This window comes from Chanodichthys erythropterus, chromosome 11 (assembly GCF_024489055.1).
Source record: "Chanodichthys erythropterus isolate Z2021 chromosome 11, ASM2448905v1, whole genome shotgun sequence".
Lineage (NCBI taxonomy): Eukaryota > Metazoa > Chordata > Actinopteri > Cypriniformes > Xenocyprididae > Chanodichthys > Chanodichthys erythropterus.
The window spans coordinates 40,576,319-40,601,627 of NC_090231.1; the positions used below are offsets into that span (position 1 = coordinate 40,576,319).

At 35.9% G+C, this 25,309-nt stretch overlaps 1 protein-coding gene across 5 annotated transcripts in view; it reads right to left on the reverse strand.

Annotated features, from left to right (window-relative positions):
- LOC137029952 (Fc receptor-like protein 5) overlaps positions 1 to 22,945 on the reverse strand; it is a 52,104-nt gene extending 29,159 nt beyond the window's left edge. For 4 of the 5 annotated variants that reach the window (XR_010896357.1, XM_067399797.1, XM_067399796.1 and 1 more), the window contains exons 1-8: positions 22,887 to 22,945; positions 21,782 to 21,826; positions 19,926 to 19,997; positions 15,800 to 16,084; positions 6,860 to 7,147; positions 4,038 to 4,325; positions 1,900 to 2,157; positions 1,512 to 1,799 (exon numbers count right to left, since the gene is read on the reverse strand). Coding sequence is in view for 4 of the 5 variants with exons in the window: in XM_067399797.1 (XP_067255898.1) it covers positions 1,512 to 1,799; positions 1,900 to 2,157; positions 4,038 to 4,325; positions 6,860 to 7,147; positions 15,800 to 16,084; positions 19,926 to 19,997; positions 21,782 to 21,826; positions 22,887 to 22,917 (1,555 nt within the window). In the remaining variant the exon portion in view is untranslated. The remainder of the gene's footprint in view (positions 1 to 1,511; positions 1,800 to 1,899; positions 2,158 to 4,037; positions 4,326 to 6,859; positions 7,148 to 15,799; positions 16,085 to 19,925; positions 19,998 to 21,781; positions 21,827 to 22,886) is intronic. The other variant, XM_067399798.1, reaches the window with a different exon arrangement.
- Positions 22,946 to 25,309: the final 2,364 nt, after the last annotated feature.

The following is a 25,309-nucleotide window of genomic DNA, read 5'->3' on the forward strand; positions in this document are numbered from 1 at the left end:
GGTGTTCTGGGTGGTTGCTATGGTGTTGCTATGCAGTTGCTAAGGTATTCTGGGTGGTTACTAGGGTGTTGCTATGCAGTTGCTAAGGTATTTGGGGTGCTAAGGTGGCATGGATGGTTGCTAGGCCATTTCTAGGGTATCCTGGATGGTTGCTAGGGTTTTGCTAAGGTATTCCGAGTTGTTCCTAGGCAGTTGCTAGGGTGTTCTGGGTGGATGCTATGGTGTTGCTAGGTGGTTCCTATAACATTCTGGGTGGTTGCTAGGCTTTACTAGGCGGTTGCTAGGTGGTTGCTATGGTGTTGTTAGGCAGCTGCTAAGGTATCCAGGATCATTGTTAGGGTGTTGCTAGTTGTCACAGATGGTTACTATGAAGTTTTTATTGAGATCTTAGTATGTTTTAGCCTGATTTATCACTTAGCTAATGGTTATTAGCATGTAGCTATTCACTGCTAGTATGTTGGAAGTCTGTTTGCTAGAATGAGTGAAAAGAGCTGACCTCGATCTCTCTACAATGTTCTGATACAGAGATACAGGTATTGCTGAACGGTTGCTAGGGTACTCTACTTGGTTTGCTAGGGAGTGGTTTAGCAGCTGCCAATGGTGATACTCCAAAGGCTGCTTGCCAGTATGAATGATATGAACCAATCCCCATGTCTCTAGTTAGAGACTGATTGGTTGCCTGTGTAAAATGAGCCCGCCCCTCTTTGACATTGTGATCCAGAGTTATGTCCAACATAAAATTGTATGCACAATCCCTGTTTCATGGGCCGTCTCTTCACCATACTGTGTCTGTGGGGCAATTTTGAAACCCTCGCTCTGATCGACAACCCATCAAAGTTCATCATAAAATAAAGTCTATAGGAATTTTTCACCCATTTTTTGCCCTCTGTGTGAACATTGTACACCTGATCAACTAAAAGATACAGCACACGTCTCCTCAATAATAATAATGATTTCATTCATGGGTCGATGACAAATGGTGCGGGATGAGTTACGAGCCGAAGCTTTGTGTGGAAGAACAATAATAAGTATTCAAGAGAACAATAGTGATGCTTTACCTTACACGCAAGAACCACTAATTAACCAAAATCAAGTCCTCAAAAGAGGAGTGAAAACTGGATTTATCATCGGTGTGAATGAAACATCTGAGAGTGAAAGACTCTTGATTGGTTGTGATCATGATCATGTAGAGAGTTTATGAGGACAATGATGTTCAACTCACCCTTCACAGAGAGATAAACAGAGCTTGATTGTGATGAAACTGATCTTCCATCTATGTGTCCTTTACACGTGTACCAACCCTGATCAGACTCAACAGCTTTAACAATACTGAGAGTGTCTCTGTTTACAGTGTAACGCTCAGACGACTTTAACACTGATCAGACACACCAGCTGTGAAACTAAACTGTGATTATTTCCATCTCTAAACCAGCTGAATCTCCACTGAATGTTTCCTCCTCCCAGTATGTCACATGTGAGAGTGACTGTGATGAAAAGATGAACAAACTCACCTGATACTGTCAGTGTAACTTCATCACTCATCTCTGTGTACTGTGGGGCTTTAGTCTGGTTTCCTCTACAGCTGTACACACTAGCATGAGACCAATCCACAGATGTGATTTTATAGTTCTGGTCTTGTCCTGCGCTGTAATAGATCTGGTTTTGTCCTCTGCTGTATTGATCTTTATACCAGCTGTACCGCCAGACTCTTCTCTCCTGAATGTCACATGTGAAAGTGACCGTCTCTCCTCTGAACACACGAACATCAGGCTGAACACGCACTACAGGTTTGGGTCTCTCTGTGAAAAGAGCAAACAACACACTTCATCTTTGAATTTTTTTTAAACTCAAAAGTTTGCTTTCACTGAAAATAAATCTACAAAGTGAAAGAGAACTTACCTCTCACTGTTATGTTTTTTTTATTACTGAGCTTTGTGTAGTATTTTCCTCGCTCTGCTCTGCACTGGTATGTTCCTCCATCAGAGACTCTCACAGAACTGATTGTTTTAGTTGCTTCATCAGGGGATTCATGGTTTGAGTCTTTCTTCCAGAGAAATGTCCATCCAGATGACTGTCCCACGTCACAGCTGAGAGTAACTGTGTCTCCAGTGAACACTGAACTCTGGGGACTTACAGTCAGATTTGGTTTTGGTTTATCTGTAAGTGTACAGTGATTCAGTATTGAGTTCATTTATAGGTGTTATTGGTCATATTTTTCAATAGTCTTCTGTCTTCTTTTTGTACAGTAAACTATGTATTTTTTATTTTTTTATTTGAAGGAATGCTCCCTCTAGTGGCACCAAACAGAATAGCAAAAATATAGATATGGAGAAGAAGATCCCAGTGCTTTTAGATGAGTATTAACAGGTCATGTGACAGATCCAGGTAAGTTTATGGTTAAGTAAATAAATAACCTTTACTTTCAGTTCCGAAACATGAGGTAACTTTCAGGGTAAGCAGCAGAAAGCAACTTATTTTCTGAACAAGAACTCTGTTTTTTTTAGATGTAATTTATAAAGTGCTATTTTCATATAAAACAATATTTGTTTTATTTTACTTATTTTATTCTCATCTGACACATCGTGGATCTGCAAGTTCAGCCAATCTTTCTTTTTTTAATTTATACATTTAGCATCAAAAAAGATATAGTTCTTGTTCACAGTAATAATTATCAAATTTAATGAAACTAATTAAAGTTTAAAGATTAAAACACAAGTTTGAAAAATGAATGATTGCAAATTATGTTTCTGTCACTTTGCCATGATACTTACTGAATGTTAAATATTTGCAAAAAAAAAACAAAAAAACAATCACAATTCAGAAAAGGAAAGTGGCCATTTGCATTTTGAATGCTGAAGTTAATGTGATATTTGAACCTTACATTTCTCCAAAAATATATAATATAGTGGAACTACAGATTAAATACTGTTGTCATGAGGTGATGAAAAACATTTATCCAGATGTTATAGTCTCTTACAGGCTTAGACATCAGCAGTCATAATACAAAATTTAACAATGAAGGTACTCAAACATTTCCACATCAAAATATCCATGTTGAGTTTGGCACTATTTCCTCCTTATGCTGTATATGAATGATCAATATATATTATTTATTTAAAATATACAGAATAATATATTGTGTTAATATATTACAATATATTGAATAATATAATTAATAATAATTACCGCTTTTCATATATTGAAAAATATGTGACAGTATATTTACTTATATATCATAATGTATGTAATTTTATATTCAGTAATACACTTCATAGCATATAGATGTACATGTGATCATCATATCAGGTATGATGTGTAGAAATATTTTGCACATTTACTCATGCAGTATAAACACACACATATAAAACATTTCTTATATTTTATAATTAGTTACATGTATGTTAAATAGTTAAATGTTTCATAATTGCAAGCTAGTTAACAATAGCAAGCAGTCCTGCATGTACTAAATTATTTAGTAAAGAGACTATCATTGTATAAAGAATGCACAGCTTCTACTTTTTAAATAAAAAAATTATATTCTTAATAGAGTTCGGCCAATCATCGACCTAACCACAGGCTCTACTCTTCAGCACAGTGTTAACCCTAAAAACTCATATACCAGAAACCCTTTTAAATTCCAAAATAATAGAACATTAAATATTAACAGGTCTTCCCTATATTAATATTGAGAAAAACACATGAAATAACACTTAATTTAAACATTTACTCTCCTTTAACATTCTGATGCAAAGCATGCTGGGAACTAAAAATCTGCTATAACTCATTCTGTGAATGTGTGTGTGTGTGTGTGTGTGTGTGTGTGTGTGTGTGTGTGTGTGTGTGTGTGTGTGTGTGTGTGTGTGTACACCCAAACTTGCTTTTAATAAGTGATTATGAGAACAAGTTAATTTAAGTTTAATCAAATTTACTTTAATCAAAACATTCTTTTGCATTTCCTTTCTGAACAAAACCACAGTGTCCCGATCGGATGTGTGATCATAAGAGAAGGTTTATGAGGACAATAATGTTTAACTCACCCTTCACAGAGAGAGAAACAGCAGCGCTTGAATGTGATGAAACTGGTCTTCCATCTATGCGTCCTTTACACGTGTACTGACCCTCATCAGATGTAGCAGTTTGAATAATGAGAGTGTCTCCAGTGTGATGCTCAGGCTTCTTTAACATCACATTATTGTCTGCACTGCCTTTATACCACTCATATCTCCAGTCACTGTGATCAGACTTTATCTCACACTTCAGACTGACTGTCTCTCCAGTGAATACAGGACCGTCTGGTGTCACAGTCAGTGTAGGTGTAGGTAAATCTGTGAAGAAAGAAGAAGAGCTCTTTCAGTGAACTAATCAAAAAACAGTTCCTGGGGTCCATTTTTCATGCCTCGCTTAATCCACCGGAGATGATTTCACAGAAGCCAGATCTTCTAATCCTGATAAATGATCTCTGTCTGACTTGGTTCTTCAACAAATTTGTGGATTTGATTAAAATATCTGGATTATGTTGTCTGAGATTACTGTGTGTTCTTGTGTTCCTCAGAAAGGGCAGATATATCGATACTCAAAACCATGATCAGTAATGCAGTGATTGGATGGCGGCAAGACAGCAACGTAATGACATCATTAAGAGCATCATACTCCTGATGAAAAATTTGAATTTCTGGACCTTTATAAGGAAATAGCCAAGTAACCAAAATGACATAAAACTATAAAAGATAAATGAAATGAGTACTGTTTGTTACATGATTCCCTATTATTTTACGATTTCAGTTCATTTAATTTTGCATGTGAAGCAGATTTGTTATGTGACAGCATCAATTAAATTTTCTTATAGGTCAAGAGCATTTTTCTAATGCCACTTTTCTAAGTTATTATAGTCCCTGGTTCAACAGGGTACTCTTGTAAGAAAGTAATGGCTATAGACTTTAAGTATCAACTTTGTTTAAAAAGATGAAATCTAATTCTGTTTACATGAAATAAGCTGCTCCTGAGCAGGTTTGAGCTTACGAACCTGTTGCTATGACAGCAAGTCCAGGATGAGTTTTGAATAACCTAAAAATTCTGGATTATGTCAAATTGTCAACAGTAAAATCCAGATAAATGAGTAATCCATGTACGAAGAACGAACCCCATGTGGAGAGAAGAGTGTTGGTCTTTCCTCCATCTGAAAACTCACTACAGGTTTAATGTGATTCAACATTAGATCATCTGACTTATGCACATACAGTTTTGATGTACCGGGAGTGTGTTTTCAGAATACAAATGGCGGCGACAAATGTATTGATCTGTATTTTAAAAGAACAGAGTGGATGTGGGCTTTCCAGAAGCCCCTGATGTGGAGACCTCAGATGAGGCTAATGCTAGCGGTTCTGGTAAGTTTTCCTTAGCGTCACATTATGGCCTCTTTACTAGCATCAGGGAAAGAACTAAGTCAGTTAACCAAAACTATCAATACAGTGATGTATACTTCTGAATTACAAGTGAAAGTTACAAGTGAAAGTATTTCAGGAAATGCTACTTTACTAAAAGTTCATAATGATACTAGTTTGATCAGACAAGCTGTGTGTCATGTCACAAAATGATTCAGATTGAAAGCGTCAGCACACATAAACACCAGTTAAGTTTAGATAACATCCCATGTAAACAGTCATCCGGAATCCATCAGTCGAAACAATCTCAATCAGAATGGTAAAAAAGTGTGCATGTAAACGGGGCTAGTATTGATTAACAACAGCTCCTCATGATTACTTGACTAAGAGTCTCTTAAATCTAGATGAAACCAGTGAATTTGCCACTTTACATTATCTCTATCTCAAATCAGGTGATTTCAGGTGAACACTATATGTATCACTCTTCTTTGTAGCAAATGAGTTTGTTAAAAAACTGTTGCAATGGCTGATCTTAAAATAATGTAACATAAACTAAGGTTAAAGGGCCCTACAAAAGGGAACACTGATCACAATGGTGACTTCACATTTTAAACATTTCAAACTAACTTTAACTAGAGCTAAACGTCTAAATCTGAATGAACACCTTTTACACCCAAACTTTTATAAGTGATTATGGGAACAAGTTGTTTTAAGCGTCCTGTCATGAGGTATTAAATAGGCTGAATTATATCCAAAGCTGTATTTTGTGTGTGTTGGCTTTACATCAGTTGTGTATCTAAACTGTTCATTAAGAGCAGGTGTTCATCACTAATGGTCAATCATCACTTGTTTAATGAACTGCATGAACAATTCAACAGTTGACACTACAAAGAGTAGATCCTACACTGCTTCAGTGTTAGTTTTTAACACCTGTGAAAGAGACTCATATATACACCAGAGTTGGTCATTTAAAACCGGTAATTTTTTTGTGCTTCTAAAAATGTATCTGACACACATAAAGCTGAAATTATTATCAAAAGTGTAACCGATTGCTATTGGAGCAATTGAATGCACATTAATGCAGACAAAACGTCTATTTTCTATGTAATACACATCTCATTTTGTATTAATTACATCAAAAATATTTGTAATTATTGGTAACAACTAAATGAAACTGATATTCATATCTAGCCCACATGTACATTCTTTTTTGTTCACATATAACAACTGCAGATTGTATTTACTAAAGTCAAAAGTGTGAAAAAAGAGTGCTAATTCAAACTTGCAATACAGTCATGTGACAGTTTAAACCATTTATTGTTGCATAATGTGATCTGTTTCACACATACTATTGTGAAACTGTAAGATAGAGTCTGTACTGTACAGAATTCAGCATTTCCATTCTGAACAAAACCACAGTTTCTCGATCGGATGTGTGATCATAAGAGAGTTTATGAGTACAATGATGTTTAACTCACCCTTCACAGAGAGAGAAACAGCAGAGCTTGAATGTGATGAAACTGGTCTTCCATCTATGCGTCCTTTACACGTGTACTGACCCTCATCAGATGTAGCAGTTTGAATAATGAGAGTGTCTCCAGTGTGATGCTCAGGCTTCTTTAACATCACATTTTTGTCTGCACTGCCTTTATACCACTCATATCTCCAGTCACTGTGATCAGACTTTATCTCACACTTCAGACTGACTGTCTCTCCAGTGAATACAGATCTGTCTGGTGTCACAGTCAGTGTAGGTGTAGGTAAATCTGTGAAGAAAGAAGAAGAGCTCTTTCAGTGAACTAATCAAAAAACAGTTCCTGGGGTCCATTTTTCGTGCCTCGCTTAATCCACCTGAGATGATTTCACAGAAGCCAGATCTTCTAATCCTGATAAATGATCTCTGTCTGACTTGGTTCTTCAACAAATTTGTGGATTTGATTAAAATATCTGAATTATGTTGTCTGAGATTACTGTGTGTTCTTGTGTTCCTCAGAAAGGGCAGATATATCGATATTCAAAACCATGATCAGTAATGCAGTGATTGGATGGCGGCAAGACAGCAACGTAATGACATCATTAAGAACATCACACTCCTGATGAAAAACTTGAGACAAACTTTAAGCATCACCTTCGCTTAAGATGAAATGTAATCCTGTTTACATGAAATAAGATGCTCATGAGCAGGTTTGAGTTTACAGACCTGTTGCTATGACAGCAACTCCAGAATGAGCTTCGAAGAACCTAAAAATCCTGGATCATGTCAAATCGTCAGCAGTAACAGCCAGATAAATGAGTAATTCAGTGTAAATTCATCTGAATAAATGGCCATACAGCAAAATCCCCAGTGTGAAATTAACAGCCCTCAGTGTTCTTATGTGTCCACACTACAGAGTGTTAAAATAACTATGAAGCAATGTTGCAGTTAATTAGAAATTAGAGGGCATCTATTATGCAAAATTCACTTTTAAATGGTGTTTGAACATAAATGTGTGTTGGCAGTGTGTGTACACAACCACCCTATAATGATAAAAATCCACCGTGCTTGTTTATAAATCCCCATAAATCATAAGCTCTGTTTGAGAACAAGCCGTTCGCAGATTCTGGGCAAATTGATGTCACTTAATTGAACAGGCCCCTCCCACGATTGTTGATGGACACTGCTATTCTAGCATAGACCCTCCCTGAGTGAGCTGTGACATTTGGTGCGTTCCAAATGGGATATCCTGCCCTCAGAAGTGCCCACCATATTGAAGGGTCATTCCAAACCAAAGTGCTAAAACTGGCTACTTCAAAGGGCACTTCGGAATGAAGGATTTTGAAAGGTACAACTGATGAACACTTTGGGCCCTCATGACCCTTTGCACAGGGAATGGGTACAGGAGGCTCAGAGTTTGATTTTACCTATAAATGTTTTTATAGTATTTTTCTATACTACTGTCATATTTATACAATTTAGATTTGGTACATTATTATGGTCAAAATGACATTGTACGTTACAGCTATCTTTATCAGTCCATTCAAATGTTTCCAATACACTGACGCAATATATAATGTGGTGCGATAAACTGAGAGAAAAAAAGTACAACTTATCAGTATATTTTGAGAAACTTTCCTGTTTAGAGTTGGAGCCTGGGCCAACTTGAGCCTTGAAGAAGCTGTGAATCAAGTGTAATTTGTATGTGCGCTACAGTAAGTGTTCTGTACAGGTCCTTTATGGGTGCTATTGGACAACTGACCTAAAAGGACATCCTGTGCCTAAATCCAGAATCGGAGATGGATGGAGATATGCTTCTGACTCTCTTTCTATGTGTGGAAAATTACTAATTTTGTCTAGTTTTCTTAGCCATAATCATAATCGTTTAACCTGAAGTAATGACGTAGTTAGTAGTCTCTGTTAGAGCAATTGTTGTGGAAATGTGAATGTACTGGAGCGGCCTAAGAACTCCTTGTGAGACTTGAAGCTGGCTTCTGCTGATGAAACTGCAAACTATTCTTCAGTAAAAATTTCTTCAATTTATTTTTTAAACTTTGACTCCGGGTCTTCATTCATCATATCTGGTCTTTTGGGTCTTTAACCTTAAAATTCTCCTACAATATTAACAGTTCCGCAAGCTCTTTTACATAGTATTTTTTTTGTTTTCTTAAATTACAAACAAATGTATGTAATGTTCAAAATAATCAGTAATTAAACAGTAACAAAACAGTTAAATGATAAAACAGTCAAATGAATGGCAGCCAAAAAACCCTGTAGAATTTAAGTAAAATATCCTAATTTTAATAAACCGAAAAACACTGTTATTTTACAGGTATTTCCTGAATCATTACAAACAAATATCTTCACTTTAAAAAATATCATAAAAAATGGTCAGTGACTGGCAGCAGCGGTTGCCAAACAAACAAAAAAAACCCATGAAATTAAATTAAATATCCTAATTTAAATAAACTGCAAAAAAACTTTAACATAAATTTTCTTTAAATGATAAAAAATACTGTTATTTTTCGGTATTTCCTGATTCGATTCAAATGACTGGCAGCAACAGAAGATTTAAACAGTAACAGATATCTCAAGATCTCAGCATATTCACTTATTACAGACTTTATTTATTTTATTCAAAGGTTCTTACTGAGAATTAACAGAGGTTTAAATGTTGATGTCTTATTGAAAAAAAAAAAAAAGTTTGATGTCACCATTATGGAAGTAAGCAGTCAGAGAAAAAGGCAATGGTCAAGAGCCAACTAAAGCAAACTTCTCTGACTGCTTTAACTGTGTTTCTAATGCATGTTTGTAATAGCAAAAAATGCGGGAGAAAATCTGATGATTTTGGCTGCTTATTGATGATAGTTGTCACGAAGTGGTCTGATTCACTAATATCACAATGTCAAATTTCTGAATATATTAACTTCATATGATTTTTTGTAACCTTGAAATACTGGAATCATATTATGATAACCTGGTATTCTGATTTTAAGTCATTATGCAGAAAATGTTTTCAACCATGTTTTTTTTTTTTTTTTTTTTTAACACAGAGCTTGTTTTGTGATGACGTTCAGAGTTGATCTGATTTTTTTTTTATTATCACAATTGTTGAGATTCATACGCTGATTCTTGATATCTGTGTAAGTCTGAATGAACTTAAAACATTTTCTGCATAATGATTTAATAAAATTGTTTATAGTATCACAGCACTGCAGCACTGTTAACATTAAACAATTTAATTCAGCGTTTCTCAAAGTGTGGGGCGCACCCCACTTGTGGGGAACAGGGACATGACAAGTGGTGCGCAACAAACAGGAGGATATTTGGACATTTTTGTGCCCATCTCTTTTAACCTTTTGAGCGGTACCACATATGAGATTTTTATTTGTGTGCCCCTGAGAGTACGGTCCCACATGGGGTGGATTAAGGTGGTCAGGGGTCCCTAGACTGCATGCTCTTTCTGTGAGGCCCCCCCTTAATCATTATGCTTTACTGGAAAAATGTATTTATGCCATACGTGGTCCACACGCAAATATTAAGGTTAACTAGCACACACACACACACACACACACACACACACACACACACACACACACACACACACACACACACACACACACACACACATTGAGACAGCCAATACTACAGTTTTTCTTCTACATTCCTTCAACCAGTGGACCACACAAGTTTACATAAGTAAAATGGGAAATTGAAAATCATAATAAATCATAATCATTATACATGGCCTAATCAGCGCTCAAGCGCAAGCATAACTTGCCACAGCGCACCCGCAAACGTAATGATTATAAGTGTCTAGTGAAAAAAACAGCAAGGAGACTTTCTAAACATTTTAATCATTTATTGATAATGTTTTCTGTTTTCGGCTGCAAAGATAAAGACTACGATGCTGATTCGTCATATCCGCAGTAGTGGACGCGCCTATATGCAGTTTTCATATGGATTACATAATCTGAGATTATGTATTTTCCATTTGAATTGGTTCAATTAAAAGTAGACATTTCAAGCTTTCTATAGATATATTTCTCGTGTCTGTGAGGTAAATACGGTTCATGTTTGTTACCTGCTCAAATTCACAGAGACGACAACCTGGTTGTTTTCATTTTACAAAAGCACAAAGTTTTCTTTTAATGTGAGTTTACAGAAATAAAAGTAGACCCTTTACAGTTTTCTTATCTGTATGACCAAAATGACGAAGCGCCCATGGTGGAATATTAGGAGCTGAGGGAGCTCCTTTCAGAGTTTGTTCCCGCCCTGACTGTAAAGCCAAATGTGATTGGTTGTAGAGAGAGTACCATTGTTTAAGAACCCTATACTTCCTTTCCAACGTGACCACCACTTGACATTTGATATTCAGCAATGTTTTGTTCTGTCTGCATCGACACCCTTGTATGTGAACTGAACGGAGCTGGATCCTGAATGATGACATCACTGTTTACTCCAGAGCTGATATAGATAAATTAACTAAATTAATAAATATTGATTCTTACAACAGAATGAATCAATACTGTATTTACTTAAGCTGGACAATGACACCATTTTCAAGAGCTGCTGTGCAGCCAAAATTATTTACCAAAATTATTTACCAGTTATCACTGTAAACTGCTTTGACACAATCTGCATTGTAAAAAGCGCTATATAAATAAAGGTGACTTGACTTGACCGTAGACATAATGAACGTGACCACCCACGATTTTAAAGCAAAAGGTGATTGGTTGTAGTGAGAGTGTGCTGCGATTGGCCAGTGCAATATGGCTGATTGGCTTAAGTAGTCAGTGGGTGGAATTGACCGGGTGTGCCTCATACGTCCTGAAAAGTGAAGCTGCGGGCTCTTTGATCGCCCCCTGGAGGCTGGATGCAGTACAGGTCATAAACCCCGCCCCCTCAATGCAGACGAATGAGACTTAAGTTAAAACATAAAAATAAATTATGTTTCAAATAAAATTTTCCAAAAGATGGTTTTGGTCATTTAAGGTAGTTGTCATCATGCTGATTTATATTCAATTGTTCGTTTTTGTGATAAGTTTGATTTTAGCTAGCAATTTGATGCTATAGAAACGGGGCGTGTCATCGTGATTCACATTTGATTGACAGCTTCTCTGAGGACTGTCGGGGCTTCGAGGGGAGATTGAAGATAAATAAATAACTATTAATTTTCAATTTCTGTGTTATTTCACACCGACAAAATGAGCTGTTCAGCAGTAAACTGTACTAACCGACCTACAGGATCTCACTGAACTTTTCTAGGTAACGTTAATTGTGGGCTTCATAAGCTAATTAATAAACGTTTAGTAATAAATGTTTAAATTAGTTAAGATAACATACCTAACGTTAGCCATGATGGAAAAAAAAAGCAGGTGATCGTTATCTGGCAGTCACTAATTATTTTTATGGGTATAAAATAATAGCAGGATAAAACTAATGATAGCTTACTCTAATTAATTATAGAGCATTGTCTACAGCAATCGATTTCCTGTAACATTAGTTTAACCCTTTATTTAAAATGGCAGGACCATTTCTTACATTTTAGAGTTGTTTCTAGAGGCATATTATGTTGAGTTCATCTATTGAATTTGCTGTTTCAAAAATATTATTGCTCTAGAAACAGAATAGCCTATTATTTTATAGGTAGAATTTTAAATTGTGTATAATTTATATAGCCTATTTAAAATACATCAATGATGACACAGTCGTCTGGGCGAGAAGTTTGATACCGCGACTCCGCCTCCGGGCTCCACTGACGATTCTTTCTGTGCATGCCCAGGCTCCAAACTTTTTTTTGACGTTTTTGCATAACATGTCAGTGCCCATTGGTGTCCGTTTTGGCAAGAAAACCTTCAGGAGCCATTACAATTCGATTCTGAGATTGTGTAGAGATCCTTATCAAGGAGCTGTGGGATTATCCCGAGCGATTCAAAATTTATTCATAGTTTTGTATTCCACACTTTGCTTGTTATAGTGCTTTGTGCTGCGAGACAAAGTGGATGGCTGTGAATTGGAAAAAAAAAAAAAAAAAAAAAAAAAAAAAAAAACTCTTAAAATGCTTGCTATGGAATACAGAGGCGAAAAATGTCTCTGAAAAATTGAACCCGATACATTTTTTTTTTTTATGACGGATGAAAGGTTAGTGCATACACGTGATTGACTCAAAAAAAAAAAAAAAAAAAAAAAAGTGAAAGAGAACTTACTCATGACAGCCAGCTGTCTGTGTGCATGTGCTTCAGATAAGTGCGTTCAGAAAAAGATCCATTAGAAGTTTAAACTGATAAAGCTTTAAAACGTGTGGACATAATAAACTTTAATGATGAAAGAAGAACTATGCTATTTGTGAGAGTGATGATCGCAATGTAGATGATAATCAAAACCAAGCAGATTTCTTGATAGTATTTTGCAGAGTATCCAATTAAGGCAGGAACTGTGATCGTGGAGAGGGGGCGGGGCACAACAGCTCATTTGGATATAAAGGCACATGCACACAGAAAAATGGGGGTATCGTTTCTGTACCTAAAGGTACATTTGCCACGAAAGTACCCTGTAAGGCAGTGTTTCTCAACTCCAGTCCTCGGGACCCACTGCTCTGCACATTTTGTATGTATCCCTTATTTAACACACCTGATTTAGATCATCAGCTCATTAGGAGAGTCTGCATGAACTAAATTGAGTGTGTCAGATAAGAGAGACATACAAAATGTGCAGAGCAGTGGGTCCCGAGGACTGGAGTTGAGAACCACTGTTGGATGTGCAAATAACAACATGGAAAATCAAAATGGGACTTCATACCTTTATAATGAAATAGAGATCGCGAGGTGAATCCAATCTGTGGCACTTGGGTAAAATATAAGTGTCCATTGCAAAACAAAAAAAAATACTTTTTGTCCATTAAATATTGATATATTATCCATTGTTTGCATCACATTTCTTCTGAATGATCTGCTCTCTGTCATCGTTCTTCAAGAAATAATCCAATCTGAGCAGCGTTTATGTTGTAAAACTGTATACAATCGTATCTAACAAACAAATGAGCCCGTGTCCAAAGTATATTTTTACAAAATAGTGCAGCAGTTTTAGTTATAATATCCAAGCAGTGCTGTCGGATTTTTATGTCCTCCCGCCATTGTCATTGTAGTAAATCTCACAACCAAAACTTTCAGCCAATGCCACGATCCAAGAACGTGTGTTCTGTTTCTTCTGCATGCACATCTACACAGACACACATCAGTCTCGAATATAATGCAGAAAGCCATATTTTATAATTGTATAAAATAATCGAGCACAAATACGGCTGAGATGCCAAATTCAGCGGCTGGAATTAGCTGAGGTAAAGTGACGGCTCACAGACAGCAACGGCAATCCACCTGTCACTCGAGTGACCACGCCCTTAATTATGCAGAACTTTAAGGCTTAATATAATTTAAACGAATGAGTTAGAAAAGAAATCACCCCCCTCAGAGTTGTCATGAAGGGCAAAATTAGCAGTATAGACCAAAATCACAATTTGAACCAACTTGTAAACATGTTTTTTTCTGCTATAAACTTGGCCAATTTAACATGGGACTCAATGAGATTCTGCTCTCTTTTGGAGCCTGTCCCTAGCGGCCAGTCGATGAATCGCAGTTTAAGTCACTTCCGTATTGGCTTTACGAGAGACTGGGGGAGGTTGCCGCTTGAGTGCAACCCATTTTTCCTGCTTCACGCCGTCTGCTGTGGAATATGAAATCTGCTCAAATAGACCTTTTTCACAAGAATCGGAAATCACGTGACGCAGGGTAAAGTTAGTTCCGCTATGCGTCTACGGCTATTAGATTGATATGCTCTTTTCTCAAATATCGCTTCTTACCTTTTCTGTTTTCCAAGTTGCTGTTGTATAATCTAAAAAGAAATTATTTTCTACTTGTTTGTAGCACTTGGGTAAAGTTGGTTTTATATTCGCACATTCGGACATCCGTATTCAATAGCCTTGTTAATCACACTACATTGGACATTCAGTGGACATTCACAAGTAAATATGCCATTAAAACAATACTTGCCTATTTTGATCGACTGTGAAAAATGTTGTAAGTTGACAATCATTGGTTGTCAATATCATGTTGCTGCTTAAAAATTCGCAAACATTAATTTATTGAACATTTATTGGAAAGTCTGAATTTATCAGAAGTCCGAATGTGCGAATATAAAACCAATCCTACATGTAATTTTATAAAATAATATTAATAACAATCTTAATGACTTTATTTTGTAAAAAAAAAACACGTGGACATAATAAACTTTGATGATGAAAGAAGAACTATGCTATTCGTGAGAGTGATGATTGCAATATAGATTATAATCAAACTCAAGCAGATGTCTTGATAGTATTTGGCAGAGTCTCCAACTAAGATCATGGAGAGGGGGCGGGGCACAGCAGCTCATTTTGATATAAAGGCACATGCCTGTTCTTGACTGTAGTCAGAAATGGGTATTTACAACATTAAGCTGAAACTTCACAGATATATTCTGTGGACACAAGAGACTTAAATTACTTGTAGAAAATCTTGTAGAAATGGGCATAATAGGTGCCCTTAAATAATTAAGAATCTAAACCTCTTTTAATTCTCATAAAGAACCATAGAGGTGTGACAGAAATAAAGTCAATCTGGTTAGTAATAAGTGAAACTGTTAATGCTGTAATGTCAGTTGTTGTTCTTGTGTTTCTGCTCGTCTCTTTTTTTCTGCTGTTGTTTCTCTTTCTTCAGTGATTCTGCTTATTAACATCAGCTGTCTACAATAATGGTCAATCATCACCTAATTAAATCACTTAATTATCTCATTAACTTTAAAACTGCTTCAGTGTTATTTTAACCCTCTGTATTGTGGACATTTGTATACTGTGTTCATTTAGCACTGGGGATTTTTTGTACATGTGAGTTTATGATGTTTAACTCACCCTTCACAGAGAGATAAACAGCAAAGCTTGATTGTGATGAAACTGATCTTCCATCTATGTGTCCTTTACACGTGTACTGACCCTCATCAGTCTTAACAGCTCCAACAATACTGAGAGTGTCTCTGTTTACAGTGTAATGCTCAGACGTCTGTAACATTAAACTGTCTTTATTCCACTCATATCTCCAGTCACTGTGATCAGAGTTTATCTCACACTTCAGATTGACTCTCTCTCCAGTGAATACAGATCTGTTTGGTGTCACAGTCAGTGTAGATGTGGGCAAATCTGTGAAAAAAGATGAAAACATAAAGTGATTAGAAAAATATCAGAATTTAAAAGAATCATACTTTGTAAATGTGTTGCAAAACTATACAGTTTATACATTATCTCATATTTCATAGTATTTGTTCTGTTTTGCTGTTCATTTGTTTTGTCATGTCAGTTGTTTTGAGGAAGCTCTGGCTCCATCACGTCCTCAGACAAACACCTCACACTTGCCATAGAAAGCAGAATGAAGCTCCTGGTGAAGGAGAGATAAAGACTTCCAACTACAACTGAATCTGAATCATCTTCAACAGACCAGGGGCGGCGCCAGCCGATTTTGCCGGGGCTTCAGCCCCGAATGTAATGACTGTCACTGAGAAAATATGAAACTGGACAATAGCCTATGTAAACCCCCGAAATCATAAGCTGCTTTATTTCATTGCGCTTTGGCTTTGCATATACTGCATACAGCCTGTAAAAATAGACCTTAAAAATAATCTAGCCTATAGAATACATTTCTTTGCTGTCGGTAGCCTATGGGCTACTCCGTTTCTTCCTCTCTGTTGAATATGCAGCAGGTAGGGGAGGAGATAGCACAGTCAACCGCAAGAGTGCGAGACAGTAAGCAAGCAGGAATTTCAGGTTAGAGGTTTCTTAACAGTGCTCTCAAAATATAATTTTTCTTAACACATCTCTCTATTAAAATACGTTAAGCAGTTCAATACCGCTTTTCTACAGTATCGACCATACACCGGCCGCGCTTTCTCTCTCTCGCACATTTGCGCACACGATCAGCTGGTGATGATCAAAATAAAAGCTCAAGGATTTATCTTTTAAAAAGAAATGAGTACAAAAGTATTGTAAAAAAAGAAGTTTGAACCCTTTTTAATGTCCAGGTACAAGTCAATGCTGTTTCTTTGTTCAATTTGCACACTGTAGATGTGTTGAAGCTCTTAATTTTGAGTTTCCAGAGTGCACCAGATTGATGCATTTAACCTTAAAATGTACAAAATTTTCTCCCTGGGGAAGAAAGCCCCCGGACCCCCCTAGAGCTGGTATACATTCAATAAAGTTTTACAAATTACAGTATCAAATAATGTACATTTACATTACAAGAATACGACAACAAAAGCTCCTTTCATGTCAGTAAAGCTGTTAATAGAAAATTAAAATGTCTATGGACAAACATAGATTTGGGCTAAGCCCCGAATGTTTACAATGTCTGGCTCCGCCCCTGCAACAGACTATGTGAAGACTTCATGAACTCATTTAACATCATTATTTGTTAGTCGCATCATTCTCTGACTTCAGTACAAAACTCATCTGTATTGATCTCTCTCACTCAAGTCATTTCGGATTCAACGAATATAACCTGTATAGTGACCAGTTTGGGAAGATAACACTCAAAAAGACAAACAAATTATTTCAAATCATAAGGTTTCACTACCAATAATCATTATCCGTCAGTTTGACTGAATAAGCTGTAAAATGTCCTTCATGTTGTCATGTACAGACTTCAAGAGAATGATGTAACACTTGGTATTTTAATGTGAATTTAATTTACAATATATCGTAATGACTGGAATGCGCTAATAATCTCTTGTTTTCTCCCCAAATCCTCCTGTCTATTTCCAGGTTTGTTTTCACAAAGATGATTTAAAATGTAAATGTAAACGTTTTAATCCCTGGCAACATTTAATGGAATATTCCTAAAGCAGGCAAATACAATATTTATTGTATGTCAAAATGATGGAAATCACTTTTAAATATTATCACCCAGTTAATGAACATTTGGTTGATGCCGTTATCACTGTTTTCCATGTTCGTCAAGTAAATATGTTTACACAGCTTTTTCCTGGTACTTCAGCTAATAGTTCTAGGAACTATTGATGCGTCCCGTATTTTACACAGGCCCATACATACTTGAATAATTAAACAAACAAGCATTTTGCAGTGTGGATAACACTAATAGCAATAATAATTAAATACATTTCAAGAAACAGCAGAGAACCTCACATTTGCACAGATTGCATCTTAGCTCTTTGTTTCAATAGCAATAGAATCTTGAACATTCACTGTAAATCTGGGTTTTAAAAAAACAAAAAAAACAAGTCAATCTCATGTCCGCCTTTTGAACGCAAGACACTCTCTGGATATAGGGCTGAATGGGTAAAAGGTTATCACTTGGGTCTTTCAGTAACTTCCCAGCTAACAGAATATTGTTATAAGAATGTTCTCTAAATATTTAGTGTTGGTTCTGGGAATGTAAAAAATATCCAGTTTTCTTGACGTTAGAGAAACTTTTATGAAAGGATGTTCCTCAAAAGTTCTTTCAACTTCATTATGATTTAAAATTTATCATTCTAGGAACACTGATTAGTAACATTCAAAGAAAATAAAAATGTCCAGTTTCCTTAATGTTAGTAGAATGTTATTTAAAGGCTAGTATGATGTTCCTGAAACATTCTTTCAAACATTCAAATGCCTGCTGTGAACAAGCACTGAAAGAAAGAGAAAAAAGAACACAAAACTACTTTCTTCAGCCACAGCCTTTGATGAACTGAAGATAAAAGGCATGAAATCTCTCAAGATCTGATTAAACAAACAGCATTACCAGCTGAAGAGGGCTCTTAGAGGGCAGAAGAAGACCTGGTACTGATGGAGTATGTTATCCATCCTTTAGGAAACAATTGTAGAATTAGTTTGCTTACAATAAAAGTGAGAAGTGTTTCGAGGACACTTGGCCTATATGAAACTGTAAGGGTCAGACAAGTTTACTTGGCCACTAAGCATATTTTGTTGGTAATATTTCACCAGACAACAGGTGGCTGTGAAATGAACAAGACCATTATTAAAGGGTATCCCGTGAAGGCCTCTTGCCTCTGGGGAGTGTTGACTTTTGATACAATGTTTCATTTGGCCAATGGGAAAAGGGTTGACCATCAAATTGGCAGAACGCCCATGAGTAATGAAGTCAAAAGATGTACAGTAGCTGGAAGCTGGTCACCCTTACAAGGAAAATTCTCTTACATAAGCAACACCTGCAATTATATTAGTGAAGTGTCTATGGCAGAAAGGTCGTAAGTCGCGTCATTCTCTCTGACTTCAGTACAAAACTTATCTGTATTGAACTCTCTCACTCAAGTCCTTCTATTCTCATGATAGTCAATGAATATCACCTGTAACCACAGTGACTAAATTTAATATAATAGATGGAGATATATCTATAACACTGAAAAAAATCACAATTTACAAGTTGTTATAATAAACCAGAACCTCCACAAACAAATGCAAGTCTAATGCAGTGCAAAGTTACTATCTTGCTGTATCACACCATAAAAAAACTTTGTCAGTCTATTTACTAAACACATATTATTGACCCTATTGTGAATGATTGATCCATGCATATTTTTTTTTTTTTTTCACCTGGTAATGCTTAACATTCAATACTAGTCAAAGATTCTTAGTAATTTTGCTGATATATGTAGAGCTCATTTGATGGATGGGGTTTAATTTTTTAGCTGATAACTGGACACTAATCACTGAATTAATCATGAAGTGTTATGAGGTCATGTGACACCAATGCATGTAACAGTTTTTTTTATCATTGCATAATGTGTTTCACATCTTTTTTAAGTAACAGCTCTCGCTAAACGTGTTGTTTTAAGAAAAATAAATTAAGTGTGTATGGACTGCCATTTTTGCTTATTTATGACCCTGTTTTGATGTACAGTAAATGGAGTCGAGGAGTCGATCCATCGTAATTCATTGTAATGTTCATGTTCCTTTAATGTCATATTATTGTCTTTACTGCCTTTATTCCACTCATATTTCCAATCAGTGTGATCAGAGTTTATCTTACATGTCAGATTGACTCTCTCACCAGTGAATACAGCTGTGTTTGGTGTCACAGTCAGTGTAGATGTGGGTAAATCTGTGAAGAAACACAAAAACAAAAAGTGACTTAAAACTCTTTAACCATCATGATGGTGACTAAAGTAAATATCTAAGATGGAGACATCCATAACTGTGACAAGTCTGTCCATTGTGAAAAAAATATGCAAACACACACATGACGTGAGTGACTCTCACAGCATGAACTAGTTTTCCAGTCTGTTTCTGTTCACTCACAGATACTGTTTAATGCTGATGTGAGTCCTGAGAATTCTAAGTTACTTCAGCTATAAAATGCAGTTGTCACTCATTATAGCCACCATGAAATCAAAAGTGACATCAAAAGTGCATAATGGAATATTGCAGTATTCATTATAAAGGATTTATTCATGCACATAATTTAATTTTTATTTTATTTTTAATTAAAGTGCCTCAATCTTTAATCAGAATCATCTCCTTCCCTCTTGCACCAACATCTCTTCTCTTCTCTGATGATGTGTTTACTGGCTCGAGGGCGAGACAACCTGTCACTCACATGAGATCCACCAATAGCAAAGCACAACAATACAATCAACTGTCCATGGACAAAATCAATTCCCTCCCAACATTTGTTCATTCCAGAAGCCGCCTTACAGATATACAGCACAATATGGAAGAAAAAAGGTCACAACTTCCATTTCATGTCAACGTTAAGAAGCAATGGTACACACACACACACACACACACACACACACACACACACACACACACACACACAAATTACAGTGTATGTAGCCAATATTGACTAATATTCTAATTTATTTATGGGGAATTAATTTATGGGCGCTTAATGAACATTTTAAGAGGGCTAAATGTCCCTATATTACTGAAATAGATTAAAATAGCATATTTAAAAGTAAAATCTGACATCACAATCTGAAACGTCAATGGAAAATTATCCACTGACAAACATCATAAACAATACAAGTATCTCAAAGGAGAGAGAACACAATTCCAACATTGTTTAACTGATCAGAATAAAAATAATCTGTGTGAAATGATCTTATAAAGTCTGTGTTTAAAGCCCTTGTTTTGTGTGCTTTATGTTGATAAAGCTGTTGAACAGTTCCTGTTCTGACCGGCAGGTGGGGCTGTTTTTAGTCGAAGGTTTGAATCTATGGTTTGAATACGAATAAATCAGCACTTATTTTAAAGAGCTGATGAGGTAATAATATTATAGTATAATATAACAATATTATTCTATAGGTGTTTGTTCTCAGCCTCTTATCTCTTACAGCCTAAGCCATACTGAATGAATAAAGCTAAGCATAGTTGGTCACAAGATCCTAATTACAGTGTAAATTGTTGAATTAACTACCATAACTTTTATAATAAATAAAAAATTAATTAAATGTAAAAATAAATAAATAAAATTAACTCAGAAGGTGACTCACCTGTCTGCATGTTTTCAGAATAATCAGGAAAAAAAAAAGAAAAAAAACTAAATTAACTAAATGGGCATCAGACAAAGATGTGATTCAGTACTGAACCACTGGTCTGATTGATTGATTGATTGATTGATTGATTGATTGATTGATTGATTGATTGATTGATTGATTGATTGATTGATTGATTGATTGATTGATTGATTGATTGATTGATTGATTGATTGATTGAAACAGATTTCAGAGATTTTCAGTGTTTTAGCAGCCCAAGGACCTCCTATACAAACAGCAAAATATGAACATGAAACAGCAGAGACAAATGTGGGATCTTGATGTATCATGTAGACAAATAAGTACTACAACACAATTCACATTAATAAAAAATAGTAATACACAGTACCTTGAGCATCTTTATTGAGTCCAGTATGGATGAGGGACATCAGCACTAAATGCAGAAGAAACAAAGATATGAAACAAAGTGTTTGAGACAGACAACATCATTTCCTGTTCCACATTGAACCATCAAATTACTTGTGACTATAGTGGCACCAAAATAATTTGGACATTTAGGGTAATTTTGTGCAACCCCAGTTCCTTTAAAGTGAACCAGAAAAGGGACCAGAAGGACCCAAAACAAGGTCAAAGTATAGTTATTTTATAGCATCTGAGATCATTTAAATTGTGGACATGCATGTTATATTGGTTTTTGAAAACACCTTTAAATTTAAAAATGCATAAAAAAAATAGAGGCATTTTAAAGAAATATAGCACAAGCAAAGGTTTCAATCAAAGCATTTCTCAAAATAATTTATGGAAATGTCAAAGAAATGGAACACTTTCTGGCTGTCAAGTGTTAGTGGAACACGCTCATATGTTGATGTAAACCTGTGGTTATTCTGACTCCTGTATGATCTTGAGAAGACCTGAATTCATACATCCAATAAATATGACACTAACAACAACTGGTTAAAAGTAACTGAAAAAGTGTCTCATAGAAAAGAGAAGTTAGTTCTGAGAAAATCTTGAGCATCATTTCTTAGCAGAAGCCACTTTGTTTGATTTATTATGTCTAATGCAATGAAATTCAAACATTTTTAAGGCAGAGAGAATAAAAAGTGATAGAGAAGCTGTGTTCTCAATCTCTCTGAGCCTCTGATGGAGAGTTTATTTAAAGATACAAAAACATACAATACAAATGCACATTAACACAACTTTATCTGAACTACTTGAAATAGGAAGAAAGAGAATTACAACAAAAACGAGCCAAAGTACATGGAAGCAACATTTTGTACAGGACGCCTCCATCTTTCACATGCAGCACAGATAAATGCATGTTTTCTAAAACTCTTTATCTGATCAACATGTGACATCACACTGAATTTGAACAATAAACAACAATAAAAAGTGAGACTGAATTCAGACACTCCTAGAGCACAACCATTATTTTATCTTTAGCTAAATGCAGAAAACAGAAACATAGTATAGAATATGATTAAAATACTCACAGAGTAAGAGAGGCAGTGCACTAGACCCCATACTGTCACATTAATGCACTGTTTTAACAGTGCTGTGAGTGCTAAAACAGAGACTTCCTGTTAAACAGTCATTAACACTTCAAGAAGAGACGAGGGAGGAGGAGACAAAACTACACAGAAATACACGAGACAAAAGACAACGAGATCTCTGTAATAATGCATGCAAGTAGAGCTCTGTTCATCTAGGCCTTCTTTAAATGACTTCTTCAGGTATTCCTTGTACTGTGTTCTCTCACACTGCAAGGTCAGTCCAGTGAATACAAAGTGAAGGTGTTTTGCATTTCCATTAAGGTGTTTGCACAGATTGTTAGTAGCTCTCTGGTTTCAGTATCGCTCCACTTCAGCCATTGCTATCAGGCTTGTTTGAAATGCCAAATAGACTGCACAGATCCCCCCCCCCCCTTTTTTTTTTAATTCACAGAAACATTTGTATTGTAGTGTTATCACATTTTAACCCCATGTTATTAGAAGAAACTGAAGATAGATTTAAACCTTGTTTAACTAAACGACTTATTTTGATGGCCGATTTCAAAACACTGCTTCATGAAGCATCGGAGCACAAGTGAATCAGTGTATCGAATCATGATTCAGATCGTGTGTCAAACTGCCAGCGGCTGAAATCACGTGACTTTGGCGCTCCGAAAAGCAGATTTGATACACTGATTCATTTATGATCCGATGCTTCATGAAGCAGTGTTTTGAAATTTGCCATCACAAAATAAGTCATTTTTTTTTCTTTTTTTTTTGCCGCACCAAAAAATTCTCGTCGCTTTATAATATTAATATTGAACCACTGTACTCACATGAACTGATTTAAATATGTTTTTAGTACCTTTATGAATCTTGAGAGAGGAAGTGTCATTACTCCCTATGAAGGCCTCACGGAGCCATCGGATTTCAACTAAAATATCTTAATTTGTGTTCCGAACATTAACAAAGGTCTTACGGGTGTGGAACGTCATGAGGGTAAGTAATAAATGACAGAATTTTCATTTTTGGGTGAACTAACCCTTTAACTTAAACAAATAAGCACCGTCAACCTGCAATACCAAACAAGACCACGGGGAGATACCAAAGGATTGAATTTAAATACTATGCAGATCCATTCAAAATTATAAACATATAACACCACTGATCCTCTCAAACTTCTCCAAAACACACTTGTTTGGCAAGCATCCGTTATAAAACACTCACAGTACATTCATTTTGACAACTTCGTGAATATATTGAACTGTGCAGAAATGCGATGTTATAGCGATCAAATGTGCGGTTTGTTTGTGCATAATAACGGACTCACGCATGCCTTATGAACAACTCCTGTATGTCACTGTAGCCTAATTGTCTTTACCTTCATTACAATCGTCATCCATCAAAACCTTTTTAGCGACACTGGTTTTCTTTTTCCAACTGAGAGAGTTTGCGTATGAAGCAGTTGGGCGTTTTGAGCTACTGTTCAGTCTGTACACAGAAACGGCCTGCTGATCCGAAACAGTCACAGAATACATACTTGACATCTGTAATAGCCTAGGATCAGTTAAAAATCTGCAACCGCTTTTCTGTTGCTAAATTGCATCACAATATTCACATGGAAGACTTTGCAATTTGTCAACAGTTTGATTGCTATAGAAATATGAAGAAAACAAACAGGAATCATATTGCATTTCTCTTTTAGTACATTCAAATTGCCAGAGACTCAGAGCACCAACACAGAGAAATGATTGAATTGCATACTGTCACACACAAGATCTAAAGTGATTCAGATTAGATGGACTGATGATTCACTACAACATGTAAAATGTTTATTTCTTTTCTAAAAGGAGGGTATAACATGACAGCGATTACATTCAGAAGTGAGAAGCGCATCATTCAGGCCTTCCTGAACACAGACGGATTTCTAAAAATGGGAAGTTAATGAAAATGACATGTACATGTTGCAATGAATCTTTTGCTGTTAGAGTATTTTGAGCTTATGAAAGTGAGGATGCGGAAAAAAGCATAAACATTTCCTCTAATCTGGTTAAAACCACAGAGCAGAAACAGAGCAGAAGAACAACCACAACAATGAGCTGAAATAAATAATTCAGCTGCATAATTTATTCATGCTGCAATGCATGTTGGGAACCATGAATGGGTTTTGTATGCTGGCATTAAGTATGTCACCATTGTTGTGTTTAATATGCCAATGTTGATGTCTGTGAGTGCATAAAAAGCACAAATCATGTTTTAAACAAAAAGTTGTCAATGACAGTGTTACAGACATCAACATTCAGCATCTGAAATGCAACAATGGTGTTGCAAAATTTTTTTTTTCCACATTGGTTGAGTTTTATACTTTTCAATAATGCCTAAATTTCTTAATACAACAATTACAGAAAAAATCAGTTGTTTATCTT